The sequence below is a fragment of the Mus pahari genome, chromosome 14, assembly GCF_900095145.1.
Source record: "Mus pahari chromosome 14, PAHARI_EIJ_v1.1, whole genome shotgun sequence".
In the NCBI taxonomy this organism is placed as follows: Eukaryota; Metazoa; Chordata; class Mammalia; order Rodentia; family Muridae; genus Mus; species Mus pahari.
The window spans coordinates 38,396,922-38,415,017 of record NC_034603.1 but is presented as its reverse complement, the minus strand read 5'-3'; the positions used below and the strand labels follow the sequence as shown (position 1 = coordinate 38,415,017).

The 18,096-nt window shown below is 48.2% G+C and overlaps 1 protein-coding gene across 11 annotated transcripts in view; it reads right to left on the bottom strand.

Moving 5' to 3' along the window:
* Mink1 (misshapen like kinase 1) overlaps nucleotides 1–15,815 on the bottom strand; it is a 52,940-nt gene extending 37,125 nt beyond the window's left edge. For 8 of the 11 annotated variants that reach the window (XM_029545640.1, XM_029545641.1, XM_029545643.1 and 5 more), the window contains exon 1: nucleotides 15,536–15,782. In XM_029545640.1, coding sequence (XP_029401500.1) covers nucleotides 15,536–15,592 — 57 coding nt within the window. In that variant the 5' untranslated portion in view covers nucleotides 15,593–15,782. Of the gene's footprint in view, nucleotides 1–15,535 lie in introns of all 11 variants that reach the window. The other 3 variants (XM_021212931.2, XM_021212934.2, XM_021212935.2) reach the window with 1 other exon arrangement.
* Between the last annotated feature and the right edge of the window lie 2,281 nt (nucleotides 15,816–18,096).

Sequence of the window (18,096 nt, the reverse complement as noted above, 5' to 3'; positions counted from 1 at the left end):
TCTGTTCCTAGCAACCAGAGTCTTCACACTCCTCTGTTCCTAGCAACCAGTCTTCACACTCCACTGTTCCTAGCAACCAGAGTCTTCACACTCCTCTGTTCCTAGCAACCACAGTCTTCACACTCACAATCATCTGTAACTCCAGCTCCATCCGGGGGTTCCCAAGCCCTGTTCTGACTCTGCGAGCTCCTATCATGTGTAAGAATCACATACATACATGCAGGCAAACATATAAAGTAAAAATTTTGTTTTTAATGAAGTAGCTGGGAAGCAAAGGTGTTAGCAACTAGAACGGGGCAGGTAATACAAAATAGAGAGAGCCCTCCCTTCAGGAAGCTTACAGTCTACTTGACAAGGCATCTACTGAAGGAAGATACAGTTAGTTCCACAGCTGTTAAGTCCTAAAGAAAAGGGACTTGGTACTATTAGAAAGATTAATGACAGACCAAGAGGGAAGGAAAGCCAGCAAAGGACATGATATTTAAGCTGAAGCCACAGGGGCAGTAAGTTAACCCAGCCAAGGCTATAGGGGAGCCAAGTATCTTCACCAGCCAGCCCTCAGTCTGTATGCTACATAAAGCTCTTGCATGTTTATACAGAAGCCCTGCCTCTCACATCCCAAGTGTACCCCCACCAGACTGTCATCTCCCCCCCCCCCCAGCTGAGTGCTTCCTCTGGGTGGGCCCACAGTTTTCACAAAAGCAGGCAGGGGCAAAGAAACTGCCCAGGGACTGCAGGGAACCCTGCCTGGGGGGCAAGTCCAGTAGGAGTTTTGTGCTTGGGTAAGATTTAAGTTACTCCTTTTCCCAGGGACACTGGAAGACTGAGGGGTGGTTGTGGCTGGAGAGCTCCAGGACAGCCAACAGGAGCTGGGGAGCAAGCTCTACAACTCCAGACCACACCTCGGGCTGACTGCTCGCTCGCTCTCGCTCTCTCTCTCTCTCTTTCTCTCTCTCTCTTGGTTTTTTGAGACAGGGTTTCTCTGTATAGCCTTGGCTATCCTGGAGCTCACTTTGTAGACCAGGCTGGCCTCGAACTCAGAAATCCGCCTGCCTCTGCCTCCCGAGTGCTGGGATTTGCTTTCTCCTTCTTAAACAAAACTAAGTAATCAGGAGAGAATGGGAGCTGAATTCTCTGAGATCCCTTCTCTTCCGAAGGAAAAGGGGCTTCACACCCTATATCTAATAAGCATTCGCCAGGCTAAGCACTTTCATTTAACACTCTCAACAGTCCTATTATATTGGGTTTGTTATCCTCATTTTACAAAGGATAAAAAATTAGGTGTGGAGTGCTGGCTGTGTGCCAAAGATCACACGGTGATTAGCAGGGTTTAAAATCCAAGCTTGTTGTCAAGGCCTGTGTGAAAAAGGGCTGCACCTATTCTGGCTAGCCCCTACTCCCAATCCTCAAAACCCAAGTGAGAACCCTGTCTCCTAAAACCAACCCTCACCTGGTTCTAACTCTCCCTTGGCAGCACCAGTCTGGACCTGGGCAGCCTTTGGGCATCGACGCCCCAAAGGCGTCTCGAGCACAGGCACTCGGTCTCATGCCTATGCTCCAACATCTTCTCCGCCTGCGATCTCCCGAGCCTCTCCATCATCGCATCATTTTTTTCACCTCCTCCTTTGGTGTTTTTCCTCGAACGAAGAACACCTTAAATCCCATCTGGCTGATTTGTAAGTCTAAATCAGTGGTACAGTCAAGTGTACACCTTTAGTCACGGCATTTGGGAAGCAGAGGCATGTGAACTTCTATGAAAGGTCATAGACCAAATACAAACAAACAAACAAACAAGCCACCTTATAATATGAACTTTGAGCTCAGAGTTAGGGAAGAAAGGAAGGAGTTCTGTGTCTCAAGTCTCTTTCCACAGTTCTGGGCAAGAAACCAAGATACCAGGGCCCCACCCTGAGTATGGTGAATCACCCCCTGGGCAGGGCCTGGCTATGCACAGGTGGTTTTGAATGAGTCTCTGCCTGAAAGCCACTCAATTACTACCCCCTCATTTTGCAAGTGAAGAAACCAAGTCCAGAAGAGACTTATGCTAGAGTTAGAATGGAGAACCAGGTCTCCTGGCACCACACCCACCCCACGGATCATGTTCAAAAGCAGCTACGGAAAGGTGTTTGAACAGGCCTCCAACTGGAAGTCTCTAGACATCACTTTTATTCAAGTAGGTCATGAAGCCAGGGTAGGGGATCTGGGCACTATCATAATGCCCACTGTTAACCTGCTGAACACACTACACCAAGGACCCCTGAATGACCAGCACACACGAACACTTGCAAGCCAACAAAGTTACTAAGCACTTAAGCATCAGAGATCAGCTCTGACTGTAGAGCTTGGGCCTCAGCTGCCACCCTGTAAAGTGTAAGGTGGCCAGTGGGTTCTGCTGTAGGCACAAGCAATGAGGTCCCTTTTTGCTTTCATTAGGCACAATGATGGCATACAGACTACAGAGCAACACCAAAGGAAGTCAGGTTCTCAGAAAACCAACAGAATGTTTCTTTACTCACACTTTGAGCAGCAGGGTTAGGTAACCTCCATCCAAGAACAGCAACCAGCCTCAATTGCTAACAGGCTGAGTACATGCAGCCTCTAAGAACAGGGAAAGGGCCTGAGAGGGCTGTTGGAGAGAAAGCCCCTGGATAAGCAGGAGCCAGGACTGTGGGAACCAAGCTCACGCCTGGTACAGGCTCCTGATGGGAATCCAGGGGCGCAGTGCTAACCACTGCACGCCGGACTGGCTATTTCCACAGCATGCCCTACAGGTTTCTCTTGACCTCCCAGGTGGTCAGCGCGAGGAAGCAGCTCCTTCCCTTCTTGCTGGCTCACTTGAACACCAAGCCTATCTCACCCCTCTCTCGTGTTCCCACATCCCACTGAAGATCAAAGAACAAACTGTTAGATGGCAGAAACAAGGGAAAGTTAGGTTGGCAGGGTTCCACTTGAAGATAACTAAACTATTTCTGGGTTATGCTTTGGGTCTGTCCACTGATGTGAACACCTCAGAGGAAGGCATTCAAATTGTTCCAGTGCCACATGCACCCCTATCATGCGCAAATGCAGAAAACTGCTAAATTTTATTATCCTTTACCTTTTAAATGGTCCTCCCAACTTCCTCTAAGGCAATGGTTCTTTTTGTTGGTGGTGGGTTTTTTTTGTTTGTTTGTTTTGAGACAGGTTCTCTGGGTAGCCTTGGCTGTCCTGGAACTCACTTTGTAGACCAGGCTGGCCTCGAACTCAGAAATCTACCTGCCTCTGCCTCCCAAGTGCTGGTATTAAAGGTGTGCACCACCATCGTCCAGCTTTTTTGTTTTGTTTTGTTTTTTTACTTTTTTGTTTAAAAGATGTATTTATTTTATATATGTGAGTACATTATCATTGTACTCAGACACACCAGAAGAGGGCATCAGATTCCATTATGGATGGTTGTAAGCCACCTTGTGGTTGCTGGGAATTAAACTCAGGACCTCTGGAAGAGCAGTCAGTGCTTGTAACCTCTGAGCCATCTCTCCAGTCCCAACATAGTGTGTTCTTAACCTGTAGGTTGAGACTCCTTTGGGACTGACCCTTTCACAGGGGTAGCCTAAGGTCATCAGAAAACAGATATTTACATTATGACTCATAACAGTAGCAAAAGTACAGTTACAAAGTAGCAATGAAAATAATTTTATGGTTTGGGGGGGGGGGGTCAAAGCACTAGGAAGGCTGAGAAGCACTGCTCTAACACATATCCTTCAAAGCACAGGACGAAATGAAGTCAAAGGCTGATGACATACAATAACAACAACAAGGCCCGGAAGTCCTGCAAGGTACCTGGTGCTGAACATGGAACCACTTCTCGTCTTACTAGCCGCCCAATCCTCTCATGATGCCTAGATGCCCTTTCAGAGACCTCTCATCGAACATCGGAGCCTGCAAGGTCAATATTCCAAGCCATTGGTGACTCGGAAACAGTTCACCTCACCTGACTGGACAAATGTTAAGCATCCATTTGCCCTTGTCTACAACTATGCTCAGTTCTACACACAGAGACCAAGTCTGTATCTCGGCTGGGGACGCAGGGCATAGATGGTGTTTGATGGGCACAAGAGACGCAGCTGGGGAAACATGAAAACATTCTGGAGGACGGTGACAGAATTTACTTAATACCACAAAACTGTACATTTAAAAACAGATAAATGTGCCAGGCGGTGGTGGCGCATGTCTTTAATCCCAGTACTCAGGAAGGCAGATCTCTGTGGGTTCGAGGCCAGCCTTCTCTACAGAGTGGGTTCCAGGACAGGAGAGGTTACAGAAACCCTGTCTCAGAGTCAAAGGTCAAAACAAAAACAAAACAAAAAGCTAAATATAACTACAATGTTGCTGCTCTGGTAGAGGGCCCAGGTTTTAGTTTCTAGCATCCACATGGAAGCTCAGAACCACCTGTAATTCCAGTTTCAAAATCTCCAATCTCTTCTTCATGCTTCTACGCACATCAGGCATACACAGTACACACACATACATGCAGGCAAACACTCATACACATGATTATCGTAGCTCATAAATGTAAAATAAAAATAAATCTTTTTTTTTTTTTTAAAGGCACAGACCTAGAGATCTGAACCCTGCGCTTTTGGAGGGCAGAAACCATTTTCACACTGGCTGCCTCTAATCCATTAAATGAGCCATACTGAAAAGCCACTGAGAACTTTACAAGTCCTGGGCAAACCTACACAATCCATTTGCCACAGGTCACAGAAATTTTACACATTTGCAACTGAAACAAGCAGAAAACTGTAAGGTCCTGGCCACACACTGCTTCCCTGCCCTTTCCTCAATGCCCACCCCCATACTCCCTGCCTCCAACCTCAGGCACTTAACAGAAGCTCTGGTTCTACAGTGAGTCAGATCTGAGACTGAATCCAGGTCCAGCCGCCCGCTGACTACCCAATCTCAGACCTCAGATGGGTTACTGAACTTCCAAGTAGCTTCTCTTCGTTTCTCTTGTTGAAAACCTGGCTTGTCGTTCACCTCAAAGGGCTACTGTGAGGGAAACTGAGATCACACAAGGACAGAACCTACTGCACAGTGAGTGTTCCTTGCTCCAGCTCCCAAACCCCCTCCTGAAATGAACACATTAAAATACAAATGAGTCGTATCAAAGCATTCTTTGTTCTGAACTGAAGAAAGGCAGAAAAAGAAGGGCTTATGAGAGAGGATTTGAGGGCCAGAAAATCAGGCTCTGGTGCACACACTCCCATGCCTCCAATCCTGCTTTGCCGTATGTCCCAAAACAGTGCCCACACACTTAGGGGGACTCTGCCAGTTGGGGGGACTCTGCCAGTTTCTCTGGACCTCAGCTAAATAAGGACAAGTGACCGACAAGTTCTGCTGCACATCCTTGGCTCCTATAGCCCCATACACTACAGCGGGGTGCCTTCTGCCGTCTCATACATCCCTGTAAGGTGTGGAGAGTGGGAGGAAGGCTAGGGTGAGACCTGAGAGGACAAGAGCAGAACACCTTTTGGTTTATAGGGGTTCATCCGGAGGAGACTCAGTCTTCTACCTGTGAGGGACAAGCAGAAGATGACCAGGCTGAGAGAACAAATACCCCAACCTCTGTCTCTGTGCCTATGTCTCTCCACGCACACACCGACTTCTGTTCTTGCGGTACCCTAGTCAATAATTTCTTTGAAGGCTTTTCACTAAGTTACTGAGAATGAAAGTCCAAGTTCGGCAGGTTTCCATCACTGTCTTTCAAATGAGTCTTGAAAGAACGGGCGGGTAGTGAGGAGAACATGGGAGCTGTCCGTACATCTGGCACAGAGCCCACCTATTTTGCTTTCAGAGGTGTACTAGCAAACAAAGCTCTGTCTGAGAGATATGAGCTGTGTGGAAAAGCCCTTCCCAGAAAGAGGTAAGCAGGAGGCAAGGACTCCTTTCTACTGAAGCTAACGTATCCTTCCCTGGCCTCTCTGATAACCACAGCAAACTCACAAGGGTTTTCGAAACAACCAAAAGTGGAAAAACATTCTTCCATACGATGCCTGCAAGACTGTAGGGTGGCTAATATCCCTGCTCCCTACATATTAAGTGCTTTTAGTGTTCCCAAGACATAGTGACGGTTAAAACTCCCTCCTCAAAATTTCCAAACATACCCTGGAGGGCAGTGCCACTCAGCTGTGAATCACTGAGCACTGACTTGTACAGCTCTCTATCCCCTGGGCCCACCATATTCTTACCACCCGTTATGGCTCAGGAACTAAATCTGTAGGAAGGAACAAGTCAAGAGCCCTGTCTCCAACCAAGTGAATAATTACTGAATCCCTAGCTTGTAGTCAGCATCTTTGTAGGCAGTTACGGATCAACAGGAAATAAGGCTCACGGCCCCCATGTATAAGAAAGTTGTAGGGAAGATGCGTAACAAATTATCTGATCTACAGCAATGTGTAATCAAATTAAGCCACATGGTCTACAAGGAGCAGATAAGATCACCAGCTAAGAGCTGGTACTATGACAGAGGCTTTGTGGAAAAAAACCAAAGGTTTCATGGTAGGTCTCAAAGAAGGTGGAATTTTCTTCACTCAGTCCTTCTGAGCCTCAATCACTCTCTGTAAGAATTGCTGTCGATGGAAAACTCCTTGTGGGTCCAGGAACCATTTACAGTCCACCCCTGCAAATCCCATGCTCCAACAGACCAGGTAGAAATGGGTGTGAGAAATTTTCCATGTTCCCTCAGGAGGCCAACTATTATAAGGCCCTACAGAAGAGGCAGAGGTATCAAAGACAAATTAAATACATTCAGTGACACATGCACGCAGTGAGCCGAATGCTGGCTGAGGGTCCCAGGCTACAGGAATGTTCCATTCACCTGTCAACTCTGGCCTGCATGGTCTCCTACTGTGGGGATGAGGTCTGAACTGCCTCCTCTGCAGAAGGTCTCCCTCCCCAGCCAGCCTCACTTTTCTCAAATGTTCCAATTCCTCCACTCACCTCATTCAAGCTTCTCAGACTCCTCTGGAAGGCTGTGCCACCAAACTCCACACAGCCCATCCTACCCTTTCACACCCTCCATCCACCTGACATTCAAGCTGGTTCTGGAGGCTGGCTCCTCCAAGAAGTCCAAGACTTGTGGCTGCCCCAACGCTCTTTCCTTTCAAGCATTCAAAAATCACTAACACTTCCCAACACACCCCACTCATCCTTTACTGTGCACAATGTAAATGAGAGTCTCTGTCTATTTATACACAGGATCTGTCTAATGTTAGAGGGAGAATCCTGCTTCTCACAAAGAGCTAAGTCAAGGCCAAGCCAGATTGTTCTTATGAGAGACTCGCTTACCTAAGCCACTGCTCAGACTAACTAACAACCCAGCTCCCAGAGCGGAACACTCACCTGCACAAACTCACAGTGAGTCCATAGACCCAGGACTCAGGAACCCCACTCCCACCCCCAATAAATACATGAGGATTACAGTCCTGTGCCCTTTCCACAAGTAATCCATTATTTTATAAAACATTTTCCCCACAGAACTTCAGACTAAGTTCTTTTGGACCAAAGTGAAGTCTGAAGTTTTCAACACCTCAGATTCACAACTGCTGACCAACAACACAGTCTCATTTTTAGTCACTAATTCTATCTGTGGCTTCATTTCTATTTATTGTTTTTTATTTTTCTTAAAGCAATGCCAGCTTGGCTTATGCCTCTCAGTCAACCAACCAAACATTTTTGTCTTGTGAAAACAAGCCAGGTGTTTATGACTCACATCTGTGACCCCAGTCCTCGGGGGTTAAGGCAGGAGGAAGACCAGGGAACCTGACTTACACGCTGAGTTCTAGGCCAGCCAGAAGACAAAGTAAGACCCGGTCTCAGAACCATTCAAATCAGAAAAATGATGCACAATGTTGGCACAGAGGCATAGACCTAACCCAGGGCTTGGGAGGCAGAGGCAGGAGAATTCCAAGTTTGTGACCAGCCTGGGCTATATATATAGCAGTTCTACGGCTAGCCTCAGCTAAATAGCCAGACTCTAGTTTCAAACAAAAACAAAGCAAACACTGGGTTTTGTGAGAGAGTGGAGTCTAAAGCCTTAACTGTGCTAAGCAAGCACCCTACCAGGGACACCCCAGGCCTGCCTTTGTACTCAAACCCCGGATCTTCCCTCCCAAATTCTGGGGCTACAGGTGTCTGCCACCATATTGACAGTACAGCCCTCTTTTCCCCTCCTACACCCCTAAAATCACGTTCATTGGCTGGCAGTGGTGGAGCACACCTTTAATCCTAGCACTGTGAGGCAGGGGCAGGCGGACAGCCAGAACTCACAAAGAAATCTCATCTTGCAAAACCAAAAAAGCTTTTTTTAAAATCACGTTTATCTATTTATATGTCTATGTGTGCATATGCAGAGCTGAGAGAATAATCTGGGGGCTTGAAGTTCTCTACTCCCACTATGTGGGTCTCAGAGGCTGAACCTGAACCATTAGGTTTGGCAGTGAGTGGCTTTCTCTACTAAGACGTTTCATTTCACTAGCTACCCTCCCCTACCCCAAACACGCGCACACACACACACACACACACACACACCCAGGACAAGGTCTCACTATGTAGCTCTGGCTGTCCTAGCACTCACTCTGTAGACCAGGCTGGCCTCAACACAGACAACCACCTGCTTCTGCCTCCCTCAAGCTGGGATTAAAGGCATGCACCACCACACCCAGCTTCACCAGGCCTCCAATACTTTGATTTGGAGACAGCTCACTAAATTGCCAAAGCCAGCTTTAAGCATACTCTATACCTAAGCAGGCCTTGAACTGGCAATTCTTCTACCTCAACCTGACGAAGCTGCTAGGACTGTATGCTTTTATTGACAAGCACAGCTAAAAACATGTAGTGTTTGCATAGAACTTACATACTCTCCTGCAGACTTTAAATCTCTAGATCATTTTTAATACCTAATGTAAATATAAATGCTATATAACAGTTGCTATACCATACTGTCAGGGAACAATGACAAGAAAAACAAAACTTGTGTAGTCATCCCGTAACCCCAGCACTTGGGAAACAAAGGCATAAGGATCACCAGAGTTTGAGTCAGCCTGGACTACACAGTGTCACCAGCCTCCGTGGCAGAGTAAAACCAGCAAAAACCAACAACAAAAAAGTCAATTAGGACTGGGAGGATGGCTCAGTGGGTAAAGCACTTAGCACACAGGCATAGAACCAAGTTCAAATTACCAGAACCTATGTAAAGCCAGGTGCAAGCTGGGAGGCAGACAGGACAACCTCTGGGAGCCTGCAGCCCGGCTGGCCCGGCCTAGGCAGTAGTGAACAAAAGACTGCCTCAAATAAGGCGGGATGCAAGCAAGGACCCACACCCAAGGTTGTCCTCATTTCTAACCACACACACCATGGGACCCACATGCATAAATGCATAGACACATTCATACACACACAGATTTTTTTAAGCCATTCATTAACTCAATCACTTTCTGTTCTATTTTTCAATGGGGTTGGGGAGAGCCTAAAGGGTTACTGGCATAAACTGTTACACGGTGGGTGCTGAGGGAGTGTGGGGCTGAAAATTAATTTCATGATGATTGGCTCTAAGATACTGAGGAAACACTAACTGTAAGGTAAGAGCAAGGCTCGAGATGGCTCAGAGGTTAAGAGCACTGGCTGCTCATCCAGAGGTCCCAGGTTCAGATCCTAGCACCCACATGGTGGCTAACAACTATAACTCCTGTTCCAAGGAATTCCTATGTCCTTTTCTAGGTGCTGCAGGCACCAAACACACATAAGGTACACAGATATACATGAAGGCAAAACACTCATACACATAAAAACATACAAACAAACAGACCAGGACAGCCTAGGAGGGCACAGTGGTACATGCCTGTAGTACCAACCACTTGGGACCATCAAGTCCAGGAGTTTGAGGCCAGCCTGGGCAATATAACAAAACGCCAGGTAGGAGAAGGGATAGTACTTCTAAGGTCTGAGTTTGCAAAGGCATTACTTAAGCGGATGCTCAAGAGTACTGGTTCAGAAGTTTAGTAGTTTTGAATACAATATCATATCCTTCCCATGGGGTCTAGACCTGGATAGCAGCAGCAAGACAATGCTCAGTGACAGCTCCACAACTTTGATTGGACTCTGGAGACACAAAGTTCTGCAGGTAGACTCAGACGGCTGGAGATGCACTCCAGGCCCAGGATGCTTGTATGTGATTGGGCGGACAGGTTACTGCATTCCTTGTGTATAGACCTAGATCAAACTGCAAGCTCGTCAACAGAAGTTAAACACTTCCCTGCTATCCTTTCCCCTAAGTGACAAAGTGTTCTAAGTAGCCCAAATTGTGCCTTATTCATTCTCTCTTAGGCACAGTTTGTAGCTCAATGGAGTAAGGCTGAAGCTGTATCTTATACAGCATCATGGGCTCTTGGGGAGGGAATGAGACCAGATCAATGTCTTGCTGACCCTGCTTCCTGTTATGGGGTGGGGTGCAGAGTTACATATACACTCATGTGTGTACATGGACATATGGGTGCACATACAATTGAGGGGGAGTCAACATCAGTATCTTCTCTTTTTGATGGTTCTCCACCTTATAATGGTTCTAGCCATTTATTTGGCTAGGCTAGCTGGCCAATGGACTCTAGGGACCCATGTGCCTCAGCCCCAGGCTGGAGTTACAGATATGTGCTACCCTACCTGGCTTTCACATGGGTGCTGCAGATCCAAAGTCGGGTCCTCAGGCTTATGAGGCAGACAGCTCATTGACTGAACCACTCACCCCACTTCCAGTTGTTTTCATTGCCAAGCCACTACAAAGACAGCTTAGCAGGTAATAGCACTTGATGTAAGCTTGAATCCCCAGCAACCACATCAAAAAGTTAGGCAAAACTAACTGTGTGTGCCCATAACCTCAACATTGAAGGGAGAAGATAAAACTGGTAGGTAGAGCTGGGCAGTGGTGGTGCACACCTTTAATCGCAGCACTTGGGAGACAGAGGCAGGCGGATTTCTGAGTTCAAGGCCAGCCTGGTCTACAGAGTGAGTTCCAGGACAGCCAGGGATACACAGAGAAACCCTGTCTCAAAAAACAAAACAAAACCCCCCAAAAACTGGTAGATACCAGGAGCTCCATGAGCAGCCAGCTTAGCCCGAAATAGTCTCTGGGTCAGTGAGACTGTGTCAAAGGGTGTACAGTGGAGAGTAAAAAAGACAGCCAGCATTCCCTAGCCTCCACAGGTTATGTGCACCCACACATGCACATGAACACGCACGCACACATGCCCACCTCCATTTCCCAAAGAACTGTTCTTCACGTGTCGCTAAGCTATGGCAATTTGCTCTATTCTACAACATGAAGGGTTGTGATGTCTCTCCTGTCTGGGTAATGGATGAACACCCAGTTCCAGCAACGGCGTCTCCCATCATCCTTCCATCATTTTACATCACCTCAAATGCCACAGCTTTCAAATCCCCCTCCTCCTGCCATCCTCTTGGGGGGAAAGTCACTAATTGCCCTCACCGCTGCTACAGGAAGTTAGTCTTCCCTTTCGTCTGCCTAGGACATCTGTCATCAACACGCGGACAGTTAGCATCTCAGCACACAGCAGCAGTCCCACACTGCTCGGCGGCCTAAACATATGCCCGCTGCCAGTTTTCTAGTGGTGCCGGCTCTACAGCAGCAGACAGGAGGAACAGCATCCTCAAAAAACACACATAATCATTTGAGAGACACAAAACATGCAAAGTCATTTGAGAAAAAGCCACCTGTCAGCAGCTACCACCCGGTAACAAGCCCCTTGTGCCGTGGCATCACTTCGATACAGCAGCACCGCCTGGCTCCACAGCTGCAGAGACACTGCAGTCTAAAACTTGGAGCTGCTGGACAGTAAAAAAGAAACTGTCTGATTCATGAAGTGGGTCAACCAAAAGCGGTCACGTCAAAGGAAAGAGGTCAGCCTGGGGTCTGCTCCCCGCTTCCAGCTGCTTTTGCTCAAGCTTTATCCTCTGTGAGAAGCCAACAGTTCCAAGTCAGAAGATTCTTCTAGAATATAACCAAGTTGGGACACAAGCAAAGATGACTTCATACTAGAGGCCTCAATTTTCTCTAGGATAATACAAACTTTATTTTAGCCGTTGCTTGATCAGAAGCATCCGGAGCTCTGCTTTATCACAAGGCAAGGTCTGATTCCAAAGCATCTCTGAAAAGACTCTTTCTGTCCTTGATTTTGAGACAGGTTCTCATGTATTCCAGGTTGCCTTTGAACTTTTGTTTTGTCTTTTAAGGCAGCGTTTCTCTATTATGTAGACCAGGCTGTCCTGTAACTCAAAGACCCCACCTAGAGTTAATAAAGTGTGTGCCACAGCACCTAGCATATACTTATATTTGTGTGTATATGTGTATACCCTTGGGTGTTTATATGTATGACCTCATGCATACATGCAGCCTGGCACATGTGTAGAAAGAAGTGAGAGGACAACCTACCTTCTTCCTCTACCGGGTGGGTTCTGAGGATCGAGCTCAGGCTGTCATCAGACTTGGCAGTGACTGCCTTTACACCGAGCCATCTCCTCTGGCCAGGTCTAGCTTTCTTTATTACTTTAAGCAAACATTACACTAACAGCTTCCAGTTGTTACAATATGCACTTACCCAACAAATATCTGAGTCCCACTACATAAAATGCTTTAGGCACAAGGACACAGGACAGTCAGAATTTTAGCTTACAATATGCTTTTATTTTTGTAGCACTGAAAATCCTAGTGCGTCACCCGTGTTTAGCAGACAATTACTACCGAGCTATACCTCCAGCCTTAATCCACATTTCAGTCAAGATGGACAGAAATAGATCTATGTCAACTAGTGATAATAAGTATGAAAAAAGAGAATTGTATAGAGACATAAAGCAGGGAGGGAGAGTTATTAGAGTTCTAGGAGGCTTCTCTGACTGGCAATATGGTCACTCTACACTAGGAACTGAGTTAAATACTTAATGTGCATCACTTCATTTAACTTCAGTAACTATGTCCAGTGCTATTGCCAATTCCTCCATACAGGCATGAAAACAGAGCTTAGGCGAGTTGGACTGCAGAGTCTGACGGAAGGGAGGTAAGGACGGTGAACCAAGGTCTGTGTCTTACAGGGGATAGGGAAGCTAGGGCTCCCACTCAGGAAAGCGACTCCAGACTCGCGTTCATCCCCCACTACACTACACCTCCATACTGACGGACAAACAGTCCAAAAAGGCAAAGGTGGTCTGGTAACAAAGTAGCAGGTCCTTCTGGCCTCCTTACTAATCCATTAGTGCAACTCAGTCTTCCTCTAGTAGCAGACTATTACTCTCACCGTCAGCTGAAAACCAAGCCTTATCTTGAAACAAGAGGAGACAAACATCTGAGGCTTATAGAGGCTAAGGACCCAACCCTAAGGATGCTCTTCCCTCACCCTCACCCAGCCACCAGCACCAGGCTTACACACTTGGTTAATTCTCCCAATGGTTCCACTCCTAACTAGAAGACCGGAACAGAAGAACAAGTTGTGACTGGGCCAGCTGCCTGACAGAGCCAAAAGCAGTTCTCACAGGTGTGTCGGGCCGGACTGGCAATTGAGAGAGAAGCCCCATTCAAGAAAGTACAGCTCTTCCACAGGTCCTGGAGTACCAGAGTAAGAGACGTGGGCTGTTTTCTTCAGAGGCAGAAGGCAGGACAGACAGAAGTACAAGGAACAGGTCACCCGGTTCTCTTGAAGGGAAGGAGAGGAACCCCAGGAAGAGTAGGCATGGAAAGAGGCTAACATACTTCACGGAGGGAAGTCCAGGAGGGAAATACCATGTCCAAGGGCAACTAGTCATTGCAGAATTGCTGGGAATCCCAAGTTGGGGGCCCGGATAAAGTTACCAGAGAAACCAAGAGAAAGGAGCAGCAGAGGACCAGAGGTAAAATCAAAGGTCATGGTCTGCACCTGCCCATTGGGTAACAGTGTTTCTTTATGGTCGCCACAGCCAGACAACCTGGGCCAGAGTTAATCAACAACTTCAATTTGCAATTGCATTCTAAATCCAAGCACATTAAAACTTTACTCAAAACCTGGATTTCCATCTTACATCTCAATGGACTTGAGTCCCAGTTTAAACACTAAGCTGATCTCCCAAAGCCTCCCTTGTCAAAGCAAGTGCGGGCACACACAGAGGGAGAGAGGGAAAGAGGGAGAGGGAGAGAGAAGAGAGGACTGATCCAATACTCAATCTTGTTCTCCAGAAAGTCAGGTCTCATAACCCAACGTTGTACCAAACAAAATATGACCTGAATGGCAAGGGAGAGGAGAGAAAAAAAAAAAAAAAAACACCAAAAACTGTGTCACCTAGAGAAACCCAATTAACAACATGACTCTGCTCTCTTCAATTCTCTCCCCTCCAGTCATATCCGGGGCACTTGTGGGGTGGCTGCCTTTTCCCTGGCTAATTTACAAGCCAGAAGCCAATGTGTACAGAGACCTGAGAAGGTAAGCATGAGGTGGGAAATCCTGGTCTAGCTACACCTATGCCGGTTGGGAAAGCTCGCCGGGCACGGAATCAAAACACCACACCACCTGGGAGACCGTCTGGAATGGTTCACCTTGAAATTTCTATATTGCCCTTAAGACAAAGCTGCCCGCTAGAGAAAAACTTACAAATGGTGAACTGAAAATTCCGGAAGGAGAGAGAGTAAGTGCCCCACGTGGAACAATAAATGGGATATTTGAAAGCATTCCTGACACAGTTGTTTCCTCTTAACCGCTTCCCTAATGAGCCCCTCCCTCCAACTAATGAGCCCCTCCCTCCAACTCTCCTTTGCCTCCACTCCCACTAATTCCCTCCCTACTGACATAGGCAGCGTGGTGTGTGTGCGTGTGTGCGCTTGTACATATATGTAAACATCGTCTTCCGGCCCGAGTTTCCGAGGAAATCCAGGCTTCCCTTCCTCCCACTGTGCACTTGTCTGTCCTCCGAGCCCCACGCGGCTGCAGAGTTAGTAATGTAATATTCAGGGACCCCGAGACCGGAAATGCCTGGGTCTGAAAAGCTGCACTAGAAACATGAGAAAAGGGATAGAGAAAGTGAACGTGGGATGTAGACGTAGGAGGTGTGTGGGGTGGAGCGAGGAGGTGAAATGCCGCCCAACTTGCAATTTAGGGGTAGGCGAGGAAGAAAACGAGGGATGAGGGGGAGGCTGAGGCAGTTGCAAAGTCAAAATTCCAGGAGCCAGAGGAGGAGGTGGAGGAAGCAGACACGAGGGCCGAGAGAGGGAGAGTGGGGCACAAGAAAGGCTCTGCAGGTGATGCAGGGCTGTGTTTAGGGACACCAGAGGTGACCCTCAAACGCCTATAAAGGAGGGGACTCGGATCCCAGCAGCAAGGTAGGGGTGGCACGCAAGTGTGGGGGAGGGCAGCACAGGGTGGGGACCGAACTGGCTCCCAGAACCTCCAGAGGGCGAAACCCCCGAGCGGCGAGAGCTCGGGATAGGGACAGGGGTCGCGGGCGCGAGGCTGGGGGTGGTGCTCACCCGCAGGGCAGACAGGTCGATGTCGTCCAGGCTGCGGGCGGGGGCTGGGTCGCCCATGGCCGCCGCGGGGCCACTCACGCTCCGGCTCGCTCACTCCGCTGCCGCCGTCGCCGCTTCTCCCCCATCGGGGGACCCGAGGGGCGGGCTCCACCGCGCCTGCCCCGAAGGCCGAGGAGGGGGAGGGCCAGCGGGAGGACCGACCCAGCGGCTGACAGGCGCTCTCACCCGCGCGCCTGCAACCCGAGTCGCCGGCTGCCCTGCGCACGCGCAGAGCCGACCGTGACGCGAACGCGCCGGGCGCCCCCTCCCGCGGGGCGCGGACACCTGCGCGCAGGCGCAGGAGAGCGGGCGGAGGAGGGCGAGCGCGGACCCTGCCTCGCTAGAGCCTGGCGTGGAAGGAGCGTGCCCACCCGCTGGTGCGCGTGCGCACACACCTTCCCTTCCTTTCCCCCTTTTATTATTGTTGCCTCCTCTCCTCTAGTTCCTTCGTTGATCTTTATTTGACTCCTTTTCTTCCCTTTCCCTCTTTCGTGTGCCCAGCTGCCAATCAAACCACCTACCTCTGGATTTGCGGGGGAAGGGAGGCGGGACCCAACCCCCTCTATTACTAGGGGGGTTGTTATGGTAACTCCCCACGCGAGGGCTGCTGGCCTCTAGATAGGACGTGCTGTCCACCCACCCAGTTGCCATGGTAACAGTGGAGCCGCTGAAGGAGGGGCCTCTCCGTGAGAACTTGGCTGGAGAAACCACGTGGGAGGGAAGGCCGGGGTACTGCCTGCCCTTTGCTCCCTTTCTTGGCTGGAGTGGGGATGTTGGGAGCAGATAGGCACTCCTACTGCACAGGTCTGTATCTGCTTCTCTTAGTGTTCTGCAGGAAAGAACTATCCCTGGAGTTGCTAGTGGTAAAGCAAAAGACGAAGAAACTGTATCCAATCCCTTCAAATGTTCTTCCAGCTCCTCAGATCTACTCCTGTTGGCACGGCACCTCCAGCCGGTTAGTCTCACCAGAGGATGGGTGAGGCTTTGTAACTATAGACAGACGCGTTCTGCCACTGACTAATGTGTTATGTGACCCTGAGCAAGTGAATTTGCCCCTGGGCTTTTCTTTCCCTATGGAGTTGAGGGGAGAAGGTTCTGAGTGTTTCTAGAGCTCTTCCAACGCTAATACTCCCTCTGAAAATTAGTATAAATATTGCTTAGGTGAGTTTGAATTCTCTGGAGGCTTCTTGGCACAGATGGGTGCACATTCAGACTTGCTCTGGGTGCGCTCCTGATGTGCAAGCCACAACCCCCATTTGGCCTTCCACATGGCCTCTCTGCCTGGCACCTTCAATTAAAATTCTTCGTTATCCAGAAGTGATATTTTTTCTAAAACTTAAATCTGGCATCATTGTCCTATTTAAAATAGTTTTCTGAACCCCATCATTCAGGAAGCTGAGGCAGGAGGATTACATTTTCTATCAGCCTGGTCTATGAGATGACAGGGGGAAAAAAAAAACCAAAATGAGAAAAAAACACCGTTTGATGACTCCCATTGCCTTGTGGATAATGATATAAAAGACTTTCAAGATTCTGCTTGTTTCTTTGACATTATATGTATTTTTCTTTTCTGGTCTTATGTTTTAATAAACCATACTTAAACTTGCTCCAGATGTACTGAAATATATTCTACTTGATGCTCCTAGAACTTGACACCTCTTACCTGTCTTTGCACCTACTTCTCTTTTCCCTGGAGTATTCTCCAACTTCCAGCAGTGCTGGCTACTTTTATGTCAACTTGACACAAGCTAGAGCCATTTGAGAAGAGGGAACCTCACCTGAGAAAACACCCTCACCAGGTTGGCCTGTGGAGAAGCCAGTGAAGCCTTCTCTTAACTGGTAATTGGTGTGGGAGGTCCCAGCCCACTGTGGGTGGTGCCACCCCTGGGCATGTGGTCCTGGATTGTGTAAGAAAGCAGGTAGAGCAAGCCAGTGAGCTGCAATCTTTGGTGGCCTCTGCTTCAGTTCCTGCTTCCAGGTTCCTGCCCTGACTTCCCTCAGAAAGGGAGTGTGACCTGAGCATTGTAAGCTGAGACAAACCCTTTCCTCCCCATGTTGCTCTTGGTTGGGGTGTTTTATTACAAAGTAGAAATCTAACCGAGACACCAGCCATGGCCACTCTCATTGGCCTTTGCTTTGCCTGGCCTGCTGGAATCACCTCTCTATGCATGCTATTCTACAATATTTTGTTACATGAATTTGTATGCATGCAGGGGTGCATGCACAAAGGAATACCTCTGTGTGGAGGTCTCCTGGGTATGGTGGCTCAAACCTCTAATCAAGTGCTCAAGAGGATTCCCAGAAAGTACAAGGCCAGCCTGGACTACAAAGTAAGATCCTGGCCAGCCTGTGCTATATAAAGCCTTGTCTTTTTTTAAGATTTATTTTTTTTTAAGATTTATTTATTTATTTATTTATTATATGTAAGTACACTGTAGCTGTCTTCAGACACTCCAGAAGAGGGTGTCTGATCTTGTTACAGATGGTTGTGAGCCACCATGTGGTTGCTGGGATTTGAACTC